This window comes from Anthonomus grandis, chromosome 5 (assembly GCF_022605725.1).
Source record: "Anthonomus grandis grandis chromosome 5, icAntGran1.3, whole genome shotgun sequence".
Lineage (NCBI taxonomy): Eukaryota > Metazoa > Arthropoda > Insecta > Coleoptera > Curculionidae > Anthonomus > Anthonomus grandis.
In genome coordinates this window covers 16,194,979-16,210,925 of record NC_065550.1, presented here as the reverse complement: position 1 = coordinate 16,210,925, position 15,947 = coordinate 16,194,979, and the positions used below count along the sequence as shown (strand labels likewise).

General features: G+C 31.7%; 2 protein-coding genes across 4 annotated transcripts in view; one reads left to right on the top strand and one right to left on the bottom strand.

Annotated features, from left to right (window-relative positions):
• The window catches only part of LOC126736855 (spermine oxidase-like), a 413,704-nt gene that overhangs the window by 168,711 nt on the left and 229,046 nt on the right, over positions 1-15,947 (bottom strand). The window lies entirely within an intron of this gene.
• On the top strand, positions 8,617-9,562 carry LOC126736867 (uncharacterized). The gene is made up of 4 exons (XM_050441479.1): positions 8,617-8,835; positions 8,900-9,052; positions 9,119-9,175; positions 9,263-9,562. Exons 1-4 carry the CDS (start codon positions 8,706-8,708, stop codon positions 9,370-9,372), a joined length of 450 nt encoding a protein of 149 aa, XP_050297436.1. The 5' UTR covers positions 8,617-8,705; the 3' UTR covers positions 9,373-9,562.

The window sequence follows — 15,947 nt, the reverse complement described above, 5'->3', positions numbered from 1 at the left end:
TATTATATTATTATATTTTATTTTAAAGATACTTTGTTCAGGTCTACCAAATAAGAGTAGAGTAGCAAAAATAAAAACTAAAAATTAAATATTTTCTCTCTGTTATGGTGTGAGTTATTAGATCATAAAAAGTGTACAAAAGGAGATACTAAAGCAAATTTTTTGAGAAAAAAAAATATGTTTAATTAAAGACCCGCAATTGTATATTACTTGACTACACAAAGGCATTCGACTTAATTAATCATAGGATTTTATTATCAATTTTAAGTTATATAGGATTTTCAAGAGATGCAATAATATTTTTTAAATCATTTTTGGGTAATCGCAGCCAGCAGATCGTTTTGAATTGTATAAAATCTAACTCAGCACCTTTATCAGTAGGTGTTCCTCCGGGAAGTATCCTGGGGCCATTGTTGTACACAATTTATACATGTCGATTTAAAGACCATTTAAAATTTTGTAGTTACCATTTGTATGCGGATGACACCCAACTCTATCTTCACTTTCACCCAAATAATACAGAAATTATCAATAGAAATATAAATTTGGATTTAAAAAGTATAATAGAAATCTCAAAGTGTCACGATCTAAAGATAAACCCTTCAAAATCATCCGTTACTGTATTCGGAGGAGATAAAAATAATAGATTGAGAGTTAGCAACGAGCTTAATATACAAATTAACAACGTCACCATTCCATTAACTAATACGTCCAAATCATTGGGACTTGTTATTGACTCGGATCTTCGGTTTCATGTGCATGTCACAGAAAAGCTCCGAAAAGCCTATGGTGCTCTTAAACTTAATTATAATCAAAGAAAATTTTTAAATCAAAAATTAAAAAAACATCCTTAGTGCTATCCAACTTTAACCACTGTGATACAGTATATGGCCCATGTTTGGATCAGTTTGATTCTCGTAGAATTCAGAAAGTACAAAATGCGTGCCTTCGCCTTATTTTTGGGATACGCCGCAGAAATCGGTTCTCTCATAAGCTTATAGACATCGGCTGTCTTAATATGTATAACCGCAGAAAACTACACTTCATTTCATTGGGCTACAAGGTATTAAAATTTAAATCTCCCCAATACTTGTATGATAGAGCAGATTTTAGAATTAACAACAATAATCGTAACTTACGCAATTTACACCTTCTTGCTATTTCTCGACACGGAAAAGAATTTTTTAAACGAAGCTTTTTATATAATTTGGTTTCCAGTTTCAATTCCTTAAAGATTACGTCATTTGATCTGGCCTGTTCTACTTTTCAAAGAAAAACTAGAGACATTCTGTTTTTACGTCAGTAAATAAAGTTGGTCTTTTATTTTGATTTTGATTTTTTGTGTGATGTCGCTGAATGTGTTTTTGTATTTTTAAGTATCAATTGTTATGATCTGTAATTTGAAATATTGGTACTGGTTTTAGAGCAAATTTTTTTTAATGTTATATTTTTTACATTTTTAGAGAGCGCCTAAACAGTATCTGGTCTGCGTACCAGAATAATGATGTAACACGGCCTTTTATTTTTCATAGACATTGTGTATTTCTAAATTTTTATATTGTATTTTGTACTTGTTTATAAAAAGTAATAAATTTTGTTTATTATTATTATTATTATTATTATATTCTTTATATAATTTGACAACTTTTCTAAACTAATAAAGAGGGTAAAGTAGGTTAATACACGCATAATTGTTTTCTTTAAAATAAGTTTATACCAAATACTTTTCTATTATTGAATAATTCCTGCATGTGCAATTACTGGTTTAATTTTTTTTTTAAATATAGTAAATGAACAGTGTGTTCATTTACTGGATTTTACTTAAAATAATTTTTTATGCGAATTTCGACCTTAAACATATCTTACATAGAACTGAACTAACTTGAATAATAGCATTTATACCCAAATGCAGTCAAACCAGTAAATGAACGTTAATAGAAAACGTTCATTTACTGGTGTTCATTTATTGGACGACAATTATTTTTCAGATGGCTCCAAAATATTCACGTTTTAAATACACGGAGGAAGCTTTGGATGCAGCAATTAGTGAAATTCAAGCTGCAACTATTTCATTAAATAAAGCTTCTTCTAAATATGGCATACCAAAGTCCACTTTACATAACAAATTAACGGGAAAGGTGCCACATATTCGAAAAATGGGCTCCTCTACACTCTTGAGCGCTCATGAGGAAACTAGATAATTGGATTTTGTCAAAAGCCAAATTGGGATTTCCGATGCATCCGAATGAGGTTAAGGACTCAGTACAAAAAGTCTTTAAAGATTCTCAACGACCAAATAATTTTACTGATAATAGACCAGCAGATAAATGGTTAAAGCTTTTCCTTCAGAGGCACCCACAAATTTCAAAAAGAAATACAGAGATTATTTCCAAAACTCGTGCTGCGGTTACTGAGGATGGTATAAGGCAATGGTTTTTAGAACTTATCCAGTACTTAACTTGTAGCGCGTAACTCGGTTCAAACCAATTTATTTCCAACCCGTGTGAGTCATACTTACTATCCAACCACAAAAAAAGTCCAGACAAGCAAATTTTGTTTTAAAAAATTCAGAGATTTGGTGGCCGCCAGCTTTTAGACAGTGGAGAAGATAGTGGGAGAAATTTTAATAAGAGCGCCACTTGATTTAAATATTTTACACCAAACCCTGATATATTATGATGGTAATATAGGCCCCCCTTAATCAAGAAAATGATGACCTATATTTATGATTGTACCTAGATCCTAAAAGCTGAAAATAATTTGGGAAAAACTCAAATAACAATCCATAAGTCCACCAGATTGATATAATATCCAAGAATTTACATAGTCACTTCCATTTATATAAAAAAAAATTAAATTCCACTGAGATATTTAAATTTAGATAATTATTCAAAATGTAATACTGTAGTAATTTTAAATAAATAAAAAATTGATAAAAGAATTAAGAGTTACTTGAGGTATGCTTAAGGCGAGGAATTAGTAAAAAAAAAACAAATCCGCACTGAACTACTGTTCAAGGGGAAAATCCAAAACGTGATCACGTGTTGTTTACAAGAAGTATATGTTTGGAGCCTAATTCACAATACCTCACTGGCCCCAAATACCTTTTACAAACTCTAGTCAAGTCACATTAATCTAAATAAAACTTTTAAATAGTAAGGTTCGAATTTGGAAGCCTATTAATGGTATGTTGGTGCAATAAAACCTATTAACCAACAACCAACACTATGACTAAATATGTTATTTGTAGCAAATAGCCGATCCCTTACAAGGTGATCCAGGCTCAATGTCAAAATTAATTATGTCGATGCTCGACTCAATTGAAAACCCTCAGGTTAATGTTAATAGACTTAGCAAGAACCCCTTAACGTTTTTGTTTTACATAAAAGAAAATAAACCCATAAAATTCAAATTAATAAATCAACCCCCAACCCTAAATCAAACCGTTCAATAAGAGAAAAATAAAATAAAATTTGCAAAATTTTGCGTGCTCTCTAATCTCTTGTGTATTTTGGCTAAGGTAGCTTAACTCGACAGCTCTGGAACCAGTCAGCTACAACCAGGGTAACGACCACATGGGCAAGTTGATTTCAGGCAAGTTCCAATCCAAAATCGCAGAGCCACAGTACAATACTCAGTCCAGGCTGTGTTGAGGCTCACTTCAGCCGGTTGCCAACAGTGTTGGGATGACCAGAAGAAACCAGAGAATAGGAAGAGACCAGAGAATAGGGGAGAGAATGAGAAAAAGGAGAGGCCTCTAAAATAGAGGACAAAAAAATCAGTAAAATAAACACACAATCATTTCTATGCTATACAATCACAGAACACACAATCGTTTCAATTACCAACATGTTGCTACATACCTAAGGTGGTGAGCGAGGTCTAGAGTCTCGTTTTGTGGTTACAAAATTTCAAAATCTCATAAATGGTGTGGGAGCAGCCGACCAAATCCAAAAATATCAGGTCAATCCGAAATCCTCTCCGCTACAACTTTCCACTAGACGTTCATCAAATTAAACCCCAAAACTTGGGAGGAATATTTTTCCATTCAACCGAATTACTGGCAAGATGAACTTAAATTTTCCTTAAAACCACAAAATGTCGACTGTTCTTTCTGATAGCGGGATGGCTACAGGCTGGACAAGGAACTGACAACCACCCAGACAGTGACAGGTGACACTAGCAGTGAACTTGTCACTCTCTCTCTTCGATACGATCTGACCCTGCCTCTTGGTGCAATCTACGCGGAGCCTCACTCTATCAAAATAGAAATTCCGCGATACCACAGCAAAATGATACTGCTCGGATACTAAAACATGGAAAACTAACAACATTTTCCCAACGGGGCTACGAAATTCCAATTTTCCTCTTACGTCGCTCTGCCTGATTTATGACGCTCCGTCATCCGCCAAATAGAAACCAAACTTTAATGGGAAACAGCAACACTGCCAAACCTCCACAACAACAAGTGTGTCAATAGTCATTACTATCAATCACAGTCACTGTCAATCGGCTAGTAGGGTTAGAAACCAGATGACAGGGCACGATTATTTACTAAAACTTAACTTGAAGAATTGAAGGGAAATACCGCAAGCAAAACTGGGGAGGCCAATTTCAAATCAATTAGGATACCTTGCCCAACATGATTCCGCTATAGAAGAAAGTATTTGTAAGTTTTCCTACACTAACGGATCACCATCTAAAAGGTCTTATTTACTCCACTCATAGCGCAATCTATGGCACAACAGCACCCTCTAGAAGTCCCTCCATACCCCAGACATATATCGGCCTCATAGAAACTCTTGACAAACAAATCAAAGGTCAGAAAGTTCCCAACACCAGGTACATGAGTAGGGACTAAGGAAACATAATACAACTAACTCCACTGAGGTGTGCTGACATGATAGGGTAGGTAAATACATTCCTAAAAATAATCAAACCCCAAAAGCCTAAAAAAAATAAATTGCATTGCTATCAAACCCCAAATTCCATTTATAAAAACTGTAAATCACATAACTTTTCCAAGCCGATACCAAAGACCATAAACTTTTGCCCGAATTTATATGAAATCCCATGTTATATGCTTAGGGCAAAATCTGCATGTAACAAACTGACAAAAATGTATTAGACATGATGTCTGATCTAGCCCGCATTTTCAATGCGGATGAAACCGTATAAGAACGTGTACAGGTTTGGTTCTAGGGCCCTCCAAAAAGTTTAAAAACCTTTACGAGATTGCAGGCGGAAACGAAAAAAAGTCAATTACAGTGCTGTGCAACTATGCTGCTAATGGTGTTGCAGTCCCACCAATGATTGTTTTCCCATACAAAAGAATTCCTAAAGAGCTAGCTCTTTCGGTGCCAAAAAGTTGGGTCATTGGAAGGTCCGATTCTGGGTGGAGTGCAACGTTTTTTGAATATATTGCAAATATATTTTATCCCTGGCTTTTGGAAAATAGCGTTATATTTCCAGTAATTCTTTTCATAGATGGACATAAGACCAACTATAATTTGGACCTGTGATGAATTCTGTGTGGAACACAGAATCATCCTTTATTGTTTATACCCGAACTCAACACACATACTACAACCTTGTGATGTCAGTATATTTAGACCCCTAAAAGTTGAATGGAAATCTGTGTGCCGACTTCATAAACAAAAGAGTTGTACACCAATTACTCGGTACAACTTTAGCATCCTCTTTAAAGAAGCTTTTGATAAGGCTTCTAAACCAGAAACCATTATAAATGAATTTAGAATTTGTGGCCTTTATCCATTAAGCCCTGACTCAGTTGATTATTCAAAGTGTATTTCGACCCGGCGTAATGAAATCTTTCAGAAAAGACCCAGTACCGAATTATCAATAAAAGACTATAAATGTTCCTTCAAAGTATTGGACCATTATTTAAAGGTCAATAATATCACAAATTTGTCCAACAGTGTAGATTCTTTTAAAAAATTTTGCGAAAAAAACGCAGGTGACTCAACAAGTTTTAATGACAGTAGCGATAATGTTGACCAGTTATTTAGCGAGTCTGAAATAAATGACATGTCAGTGAATATACAGAGCGATATATTTACAGATTCCTTTTTAAACGACTTGCCCCTTGAAATTGACGGAGTTTTATATGAGCCTCCAACTTATCAAACATCACCATTACCAGAAATTGATGTAATTAAACCTATTTTATTACCTGGTGTGCATTTGAATTCCCAAATAAAATCATACTGTTTAGAAATTCTTGACACGATTATCGCCAACGCATTTATTATTATAGAAGATAGAGAATTCCAATCTGAGTGTATGGCTATTCCAGCCAAAACTTTCCCTTGCAGCGAATCGAAGATTAAAATATTATCCAATATTGTCATTTATCCAGGAAATAAAAGTTTAGATAAAATTTGGGAAAATCATCTTCACTGGCCAAAGCAAGAGGGTGTATCAAAAAGGAGAAGCCAACGTGTTCAAATGCCCTACGCAATAACATCCGATAAGTGGGTAAAACATCATTCTGCACTCTTAAAAATAGGTGAATAAAAATTCAACAATTGTATAGATTTTACAAACAATTTGATTCTGGAAATGGTACAGAATCAATTTGTGTAGAATTTCTCTATGCTATTGTGTTTAAACAACTGTGGTTCTATAATCCACAAATTGTGTATCAATTTGATTTATTTTATTGTATGTTTAGTACACTATTTGTGTACTTAAATTCGACAATATTTTATATTTATTTAATATAATTGTTCAGTAAAAAAGCACAATTTGTACATTTTAAATACACACGTTAGTGTAGTTTGTTTTAACAATATATTTTATTTTCTTTCATTTCAACTATTAAATTTTATTACAATGTTTTGTATTTATATTCATAAAAATTTAAAAATAATCAATATATTTGTATAAAGAAAATAAACAAATTGTTTAAAAATTTAAAATACATTTTAGAGAATTTCGTCATAAATCTGTGTAATAATAAATTCTAGTGCGCCTGGGAAAAACAGGATAAAAAAAAGCTGTTTTTTTATTTTAACAATTTATTTAATTGTATGAAATATTTTCGAAAATTCCACCATTAATACATTAAAGCAATGTATTAAATCTTTTCTTCAATCGTTTCAAACCTAAGTTTTTTCCATAGATATTTTACACTCTCTATTGTTCACTCACTCACTATCTCCTTTATAGCTCCATGTAAGTTTAGGGGATCTTGGTGGACACGATATATCTACAGGAGCCTTCCTTCCTATCCAATAAAAAAAATCTTAATTATTTGTTTTAATAGTAATAGCCTAGGTAATTTTTAAGAAATTTGTTGATAATAGTTTAGTTACCATAGAGAGTGTGAGAGCTAGTGGTTGCCCACAGTGAGTAGGTATATGTAGGTATAGGTGTTCAAATTTCCTTACAATACTGCTACAGGACTTGAAAAGGATGGTACAGGACTGTCAGACAGTGCTATAATTAAGTAGATACCATTTTGTAATACAAATGCAATAAAGGTTACAAATTTAACCGACCTCTACATTAAAATTGGATAGGTATAAAGATAAAAAAGATGTAAAAAAAGTAAGTATACCCACTTATCTATTCTATAAGTAAAGTTATAAGTTATCACTGAACAGTTAAACTAAATAGGTACCAGCTACCTGTCTAAACATCAAAATATCCAGTGAATTCCAAAGTATACAATAAATGCAAAAAAAAATATGGTGCTTACCTAATTACCTACCTACAAACTGCTCCTGGAGTTGGTCCAATAAACCCCACTCCTTAAGTTTATCTTCAACGAATATATTCATTTTTTTCTTATGCAATTTTAACACTTAACAAAACGAAAAAACCTTAAAACAAATTAATGCGGGCCGATTGATTGAAGGACTGAAAAATGAACAGTTGAACACCTGTGGCACTGGCAATTATAGCAATGCTGCCATCAAATGTATCTTAAAGATTATACCGCCGATTAAAAAAGTTACGTTTCCTTTTTCCTTACGCGTGTTATTATCACGATATTATTTAAATAAATAAAATTAGAACTTATGCTGATTGGGCTTATTTTTAAATATCCTATTAAATTATCTTCAATTAACAACGTTAAATCGACTGCAAATTTTGATGCATATCTTTACAACTGTTTAATATTGAATCTGGCAACATTGACGCTAACAACGAAGTTCTAGCGGCAAAGGCAAGGGCGTCGGGCGCGTCCTCCTTTATACACAATTGTGTATTATAACTACACAATACATAGTTTAAAATTCTATAATTGTGAAGGGCTATTAGCAAGAATCTTTTTTATTCTACACAATTGTAAATAAAATCTAAACAAGCCAGAATAAGAAAATAATTAAAAATTGTAGTAAAAATATACTTGGTTATTAGATTTTTTACCAAACTGCATTGGATTTAAAAAAAAAAATGTGGAATATTTATACACATTATCTTAATAATTAATATCCACTTATATTGTATTAATTTAATATGCAATAATTGTATGAAATATACACATTAAAACATATACAAAATGCCTGAGAATTTTTATACAGGACTGTGAGATATTATCTAACAATTGTGTATTAAAATTAAACATTTTTTTTTACACAACAAAATGTGAAAAAATCTATCGGGATTTTTCTGTGTGTGAACAAGAAAAAAAAAGAATAGATAAAGAGAATAAAATAAAGAAAAGAAATCTGGAAATGGCTTTAAAGAAAACGTCAGCTGAAACTAAGAAATTAGCTAAGAAGCTTAAAAGGGTTGTTAAAGAAGGGGGACCAGAAAAAACAGAAGATTCAAAAAAGTTGATAAACGGAGTTCGAGAAAATCAAGGTAATTTTAACTATACCTAATAAGAATTTAGAATAAAATAAAATTTAATGTATTATGCGTTTAGTTAAAGAAAAACAAAATGATGTGGAAGCGACCAAGATCCAGGATGTTGAAGATGAAAATAAAAAGTTAGCCGGAAAACAGAACAAGAAGTTAAAATTGGCTGTTAAAGAAGGGGAATCAGAAAAGTTTATTGATGGAGTTCGAGAAAATAAAGGTGAGTTTAGTAATTATAAAAAAATGGATTAAAGAAATTATAATGTTGATGTTTATGTGCTTTTAGTTGTTAAAAAAGAAATAGACGTGGAAACGAAGAAGCCTGACAAAACAAGCAGTAAAAGTAAGTAAATAAATAATTTGTCTGATCTTATATCATATAGATATATGGAAAATATATTTTAATCATATAATGTATTCACATTTGCAGCTTTTAATATTGGAGACTTCGTGGTTATAAGTTACCAAAAGAAGAGGTATCCAGGTTTAATAAAAAATATAGATCAGGGTGCCCAAGAATCAGCGTTATGGAAAAGATAAAACCAAATTTTTGGAGATGGCCCAAAAATGTGGACCAAATTTGGTATAAGAGAAAATTTGTTTTAGAAAAAATTTCAGAGCCAATATCATCCAAAGGCAGTATATATAATTTAAATATTTGATAATTAAAAAAACCTTATTAAAAATAAACCTTATGTTCATTTACTAGTCTTATAGTTTTCATTTATTGGAGGAGTTCGTTCATTTACTGGGGGGATTTTGGGCATTTGTTATAAAAATCGGCAAAATTTTAAAAAATATAAAGGGTAACGTATCTCTTGTTGTTCATAATAAGAGAAAATTGTCGAGACTTTTGTCTTTAAAAATGTTATAGTACTTAAATAAATGTATAACTGATTTATAGGTCCTCTAACTCAAAACTTGTCTTATTTGTTCATTTACTGGTCTAGTGACCTAGTTGGGAAATTTAAATAAAATCCAATAGCGTATTACTTCGTCGAACAAAAGATACTAAAAAAACGGTACTTTTAAAAGATATAATTTCTGAAATTATCAAGGCTGGACTTTTTTTTACTCAAAGAAGAATTTCTGATTATATAAAAAATTTCAACTTTTAGATATATTCTGTTAAAGGTTTGAGATTGATTCTAAAATAAAACAGGTAAACAAAAAAATAAATGACTAAGTAATTTGGATTTAAATCTGGTCATTACTACATATTTGATTATTATTTAATTACAATTGAGTTAAGGCATCTCCTGCAAAAGGTAGGTACAACTTTCTGTGACGTCTCCTAGGCTTTTTACTTTGCGTCACATCACATTTTTATTAAAAAACTAACGTTTTAAAAGAGTGCAAAAGATTAACGTAGGGTTAATAGAAAGTTATTTATTTAATCAAAAGTCCCCTCTTTCCTAGAAGAAATTTGATAAAGTATTATAAATCTAAATTATTGTAACTTATTATGAAGTTGCATAAAAGTTTATAATTTTGATTTTAATATTTTACTGACAATTGGTAATTGAAACAATACAGTCTCTCAACTCGAACCTAGCGCTTTAAAAAGAGATGAAGATTTTAGGAGTATGTCTTCCTAATTCATATTTTTAAGTGAAAGATGTAAGGCCCCCCCCCGATGAGTCCTTTATAACTTCAGACCTAGCAATAATTTACGTAGAGTGGTTCAAGCAAGCAATCACTGCTGCTCAACATAAACCTGTTTTGGCACCGATTATATAAAATAGAGAAGAATACGAAGCTTAGGCATTCTAAACAATAGCACATTTTTGAATCAAGCCATTAATATGACGGGAATTAGAATCATCATAAGAGCAATTACCACTAAACAATGAAGGAGAGAGACTAAGAACGGAAATAGAGAATATAACCAAAAATTTGTTACCCAAGAAAACTTAAGTGGGTTAAATTCCTAAAAGAAATCATATAAGAATCAACACCAAGGAAAACAATAAAAATCAAGTAAAAAGTAAACTTATTACTAGAAAGATCAACCTTAAAACAGTGTGAAATGACTCCTGCACACTCACAGAATTTTAAGATTAGAAGTAGCCGAACGAGCCTGGTTCAACAAACATAATATCTCTTAATTTGAAGTTTAGATGTTCTGTAAAATGCAACACTTAAAAAAGAGGAATATCCTAGAAGCAGTGTTCATTCCAAAAAAACCAGAGATCTTTAGCCAACACAGTGTGAATATTCTTAATATTTAGAGACCCTTATACTATCGAACTACCCTGTGGTGTGTGGTCTGGTCGAGCCACTGTGAAAAATTAAATTTGCCTTATGAACATATTTAACACACTGACTATTTTCTTTTTTATGAAGATAGCAGAATACCAACTAATATATAGATAGAAACTAATGTGCAAAATAAGGAAAAGGATACTAACTCATTCCATAAAAAGTTCATTCCTTAATAAAGATGAAAAGATGCATTTAAAGGCCTTTTTTTTGTTAACTTACTCTACATTGTATAAGGTTGAAACACAAGCGACAACAAACTTTGATTATTAAATTGGAAACAGATTGTACATTTCTTAAGTCTTACGGTCCTGTAAAGTAAACGTATATAAAATTCGCAACGTGTTTTATATTTTAGATTAAATGTGGAATAAAGTAGATGTAAATTAAAATTAGGATTTTTATTATTAAATAGAAGATTAAATGTTCACCGTTTATAAAAAACATTAATAAATTATATAAATTTAGTTGTAAAAGTTACTTACCATATTTTAGAAGGACTGAACTGGAATAAATTTAATAAAATTAAACTAATATTTTTTTGCAAATCCGTTGGTACATCGGTTTTTTTTAATATTTTTGTTTTATATTTTCCACGCTGTAGAATTGCTTCCTTTTTTTCCTTCTACTACTAATTAATATTAGTGTATTATACCATAAATTGAACATGTTAATGACTCTTCTTTATGACCTGACCTAAACCACGATTTCAAAGGAACCAAAAATTGTTATTATTTGTTCTAGAATTGATTTTAAAAATTAATGATTTATTTCTAGATGATGATAATGACATTTTAGTTTTCATTATCATCAACTTTTTCTATCTAATAATTCATTTTATGAACAACCTAAAAAGACAGATATGAGCTACTGAATTTTCTCTCTTTCTTTTATCTAATTTTGTATATATCGTTTTACATTTTTAATTAGGTTTAAATAAAACAATGTTCTTTAAATTGTTTTCAAAGCTTGTTTATTATAAGTGGGCGACACATTCGCTGTTAGCAAGATTTTTTTAGGTAATTATTTAATTTATTATCCATTTCAGGCAGGTGAAATTTTTTTCTTCTAAGGCCTCGTTATTTTTATTTCACTCAGATGAGACTAATTTACTTCCAGACACATGACTTTTTTTTAGTTCCGCAGTTTTTTTTAACTTCTTTGATTCTTAGGTTAATTTTTCCTTTGGACAAGCATTTGCAAATTTTATTTACATATAATTAATAAATTAAAGACTTAAGAATAAGAATACAGGGTTTGAATTTTTTTTTAAATGCAAGTAAAAAGCTATACAATCTATTTTCATTTGCAGTCTAAAGCAAAGATTTGATCCTCCTTTGTTAATAAGGTAAAAAACCTATTTCAAATATAGTAGACGACTGTAATGTCAAACAGCTACAAACCTTTTAAATACTAATCGAAACTTCTAAAAATAAACCATGTGTAAATATAATACGCTATATTGCTTACTATCAGTAAAGTTCATTCTAATATGTAATTAGTATTAAAGACAATTTCGTCTAAAATCTAATCTAATAGGCAGTCGGGAATTTCCAGTGTAGTTTATCACACTCTATTACAATCCGATCCATTGCATAGGGTCTGGCCAACTCAGACCTCGGTGCGGAAATTAATGTATTAACTTGTAATCTATATATATAAAAGAGTTTGTCCTGACTGACTGACTCATCATCGCAGAGCCCAAACTACAATAGCTAGAAACGTGAAATTTTGCCAACGGGTTCCTTTTATAATGTAGGCACCGGATAAGAACGGATTTTTCGAAATTCCACCGATAAGGGGTAAAAAATGGGAAAATTGTGACTACGAGAACTAAGGGGGCGTGGCTTCGGAGTTTGAACGGAGACTGCCCGCACCAACGCAGGCATCAACTTAAAAAAAAATATATATATATAAAAAAATGTTTTTTTATAATGTAGGCCCCGGATACGAACGACATTGACGTCATTTGACCAGTCTTCAGGCCAGTATTCTGTTATTCTCAGTTGTAAACAGACGTATATAATAATTTCTCACAGTTTTTTCGTGATATTATTCACCTAGTTATCGAGAAACGGCCGAAAATTGCATAATTTGCGACAAATCGCTGTCAGACGGAGCGACTGTTTTAGGATTTTGTTCCTGACGATGTTACCGTGAAATCAAGACTCGTTGAAAAGTACGGTAAAAAAGTTTTTATCTGTTATGCGTTTAATTTCTGCTAATATGTTATTTCCTAAGCCATATTTTAGCGAGTAAGCGTCTTACTGGGTTGCCTTACAATGTCTTAAGCGTTACGTCATTATCTGGTTGCGCTCGAATGACGTCATGTCTAACAGCTGTCAGAGTCTAAATATTAGTAAATATTAGCTATACCTTTCATCGGTATTGCATTCGCTTTGGAGACTGACCTAAACCATGAAAACACCCATTTGTCTAAGTTTTCAAAACGTTTTTAGCCTAAATACTAAATTAACTAAATCCGATCTCATACATTTTAAGGATCAGATCAAGAGGAAATACAATAAACAAAAAAGTTACTGGGTTAAACATAACCTCACTTATATTTTTTTTCACACAGAAATAAACACAAACTAATCAAAAATCAATTTAAAAAAAATACCCGCAACCTCACCTTTACGTTCTTCACTGTATTTTTTTGCAAATCTATTCGCTCTTTTGATTATTTATTATTTTCTGCATTTTTATTTGGTTTGAATGTCTTAACTGTTAATATATATGAGACATTAATATAAAATAAATAAAACTAATACTAAGAAATATAATGCTTCTAATCTAAAAAAATATCAAAAAATTGATATAAATATTTATTGTTTATTATTGTTTGTATAGCTTCCCTTTGACTTTGACATATCGAGTTTATTAGCGGTCTCGGGAGACCGCTAACAAACGCTTAAAGCGCCTTATACGGTGACGTCATGACTTGATCGCTCGAATGAGATGTCTTAAAGACGCTTAAAGCCGCTTAAAACCGCTTACTCGCTAAAATATGGCTCTAAAAGAAGAAACGATACACCTACTTCCGCATCACCTTTTACACAGCCAACATGTGGTTACTTTTTCTATCCCTCAAACCCCTTTCCCTGCTGGTAGTAGCTGAACCTATTTATGTCGAGAGCCAGGCCGGATGACCGAATACCGGAATGCATCGTGAAAGAGGCGACATTGTGCATTGAAGAATAATTAAAGTTTTGACAGATTAAAAAAAAGGATCATTTCATTCGGGTAATAGGGTACATATTCGACGATCTCTTGACTCACCAACGCATTCTGGCCGAGTTCTCTTGTTAAACACGTCATAAGAAACTGAAAAAAATATCCTAAAGGTATTTCATACCTACCAGCGGTTAAATTTCCTTCAATAAAAAATGGTCCAATTAATGTATTGCTTAAAATACCTGCCCAGATTTTTAATTTATGCAGATATTGGTACAGTAGTCAGCGTCTATTAACATGAGCATTCAAGTGAAAAGTTGCTTCGTCTAAAAAAACTACGTTGTAGAGTAAATTAGTGGCATTAGCAATATTTGACATCATCACATCAGAAAATTCCACACGGCGATCAGGATTAGCCTCATTTAGAGCTTGCACTTGCGCTTCATTTTGTAGTAGTAGAAATGGATACTCTTTAATATTCACGGTAAAGACATACGACTTGCGTTCAATGTAAGGCTAGCAGGGATCTCCAGTGTACGGCATCGTCTACTGGTCTCAGCAAAGAGGACATTTCGCACATCCCGAGAACAAAAGCGCGCACGTTAAAAATTATGTGCGTTAAATGCGTACGTAAGTTATCGCAATTGTTCGATTTGCAAACGCTATTAAAAACTGAAACTGGTAAACGTATCAAAAAGATATCATTACTGGAGAGCCAGATTCAGCTATATTAAACTTTATTTAGAATTATTTTATATATAATTATTTAGATTTAAGTTAGATTAGATTACATATAAATTTGAATAAACTTTTTCTAGTGATTTATCTACAAATATTATTTTGTCCCATATATTAGGTGCTTACTCCTCAAACAGTAAATGTCCCATGTCAACTAGGGTTACCTTTTCAAAGGAATCTGATGTTCATAATATAATTAGGAATACAAAAAAAATAAAAAGAATAACAGCGTAAAGAACATATCGGTTTCTTTTGATAAGACCCCTAAACAGATAAGTTTTTATTAATAGGTTAAGGCTGATCTTAACGGAAGGGTTAATAGCGGTGAATTAAATATTAAAACTAAGTATGTTGATAGAGTGCCTAGGATTGTTTCTTTAAACTGAATGAGTCACCCTCTTGCAATAACCTAATACTATTTTATTGTCAAAATGTTTGTGGTTTAAATAGAAAAGTAAACGAATTCTATAACTCAGTTTCTACCAGTTTTTTTGGTCTTTTTGTCATAACAGAAACTTGGCATCAGGGTGATGTGTCCAGTTCTGAACTTTTTTCTGACTTATTTGGTCTTTTGTTTGATGGAAGCTTGTTAGCCTGCGACGTATTTACAAGTGGCGGAGTACTCCTTGCAGTTAAACAGAAATATAAGCCAGTACCTCTTGATTTTTATGATATTTCTCAACAATTCTCTTTATATTGATATAGTTAGGTGTAAAATGTATGATAAATATTTTGTTTAAGGTATCATAGTCATTGATTTATCGCCCTCCATATCTAATGATTAATATGAATAAGTTTTAGGAACTTTAGTTCTACATAAAAGTATACAAAAGAGAAAAGTTGTAATCATAAGAGACTTTAATGCTCCTTCTTTTGCGAATGATCACGATGTGCGAGACTCCAGAAGTGCTGCTCTTGTTAATTTTATTGATATTTTA

Coding starts and splice junctions, on each gene's coding strand:
- LOC126736867 (XM_050441479.1), top strand. CDS start 8,706: ATGGCTTTAAAGAAAACGTCAGCTGAAACTAAGAAATTAGCTAAGAAG. Junction 8,836..8,899: donor CGGAGTTCGAGAAAATCAAG/GTAATTTTAACT, acceptor TTATGCGTTTAG/TTAAAGAAAAACAAAATGAT. Junction 9,176..9,262: donor TGACAAAACAAGCAGTAAAA/GTAAGTAAATAA, acceptor TCACATTTGCAG/CTTTTAATATTGGAGACTTC.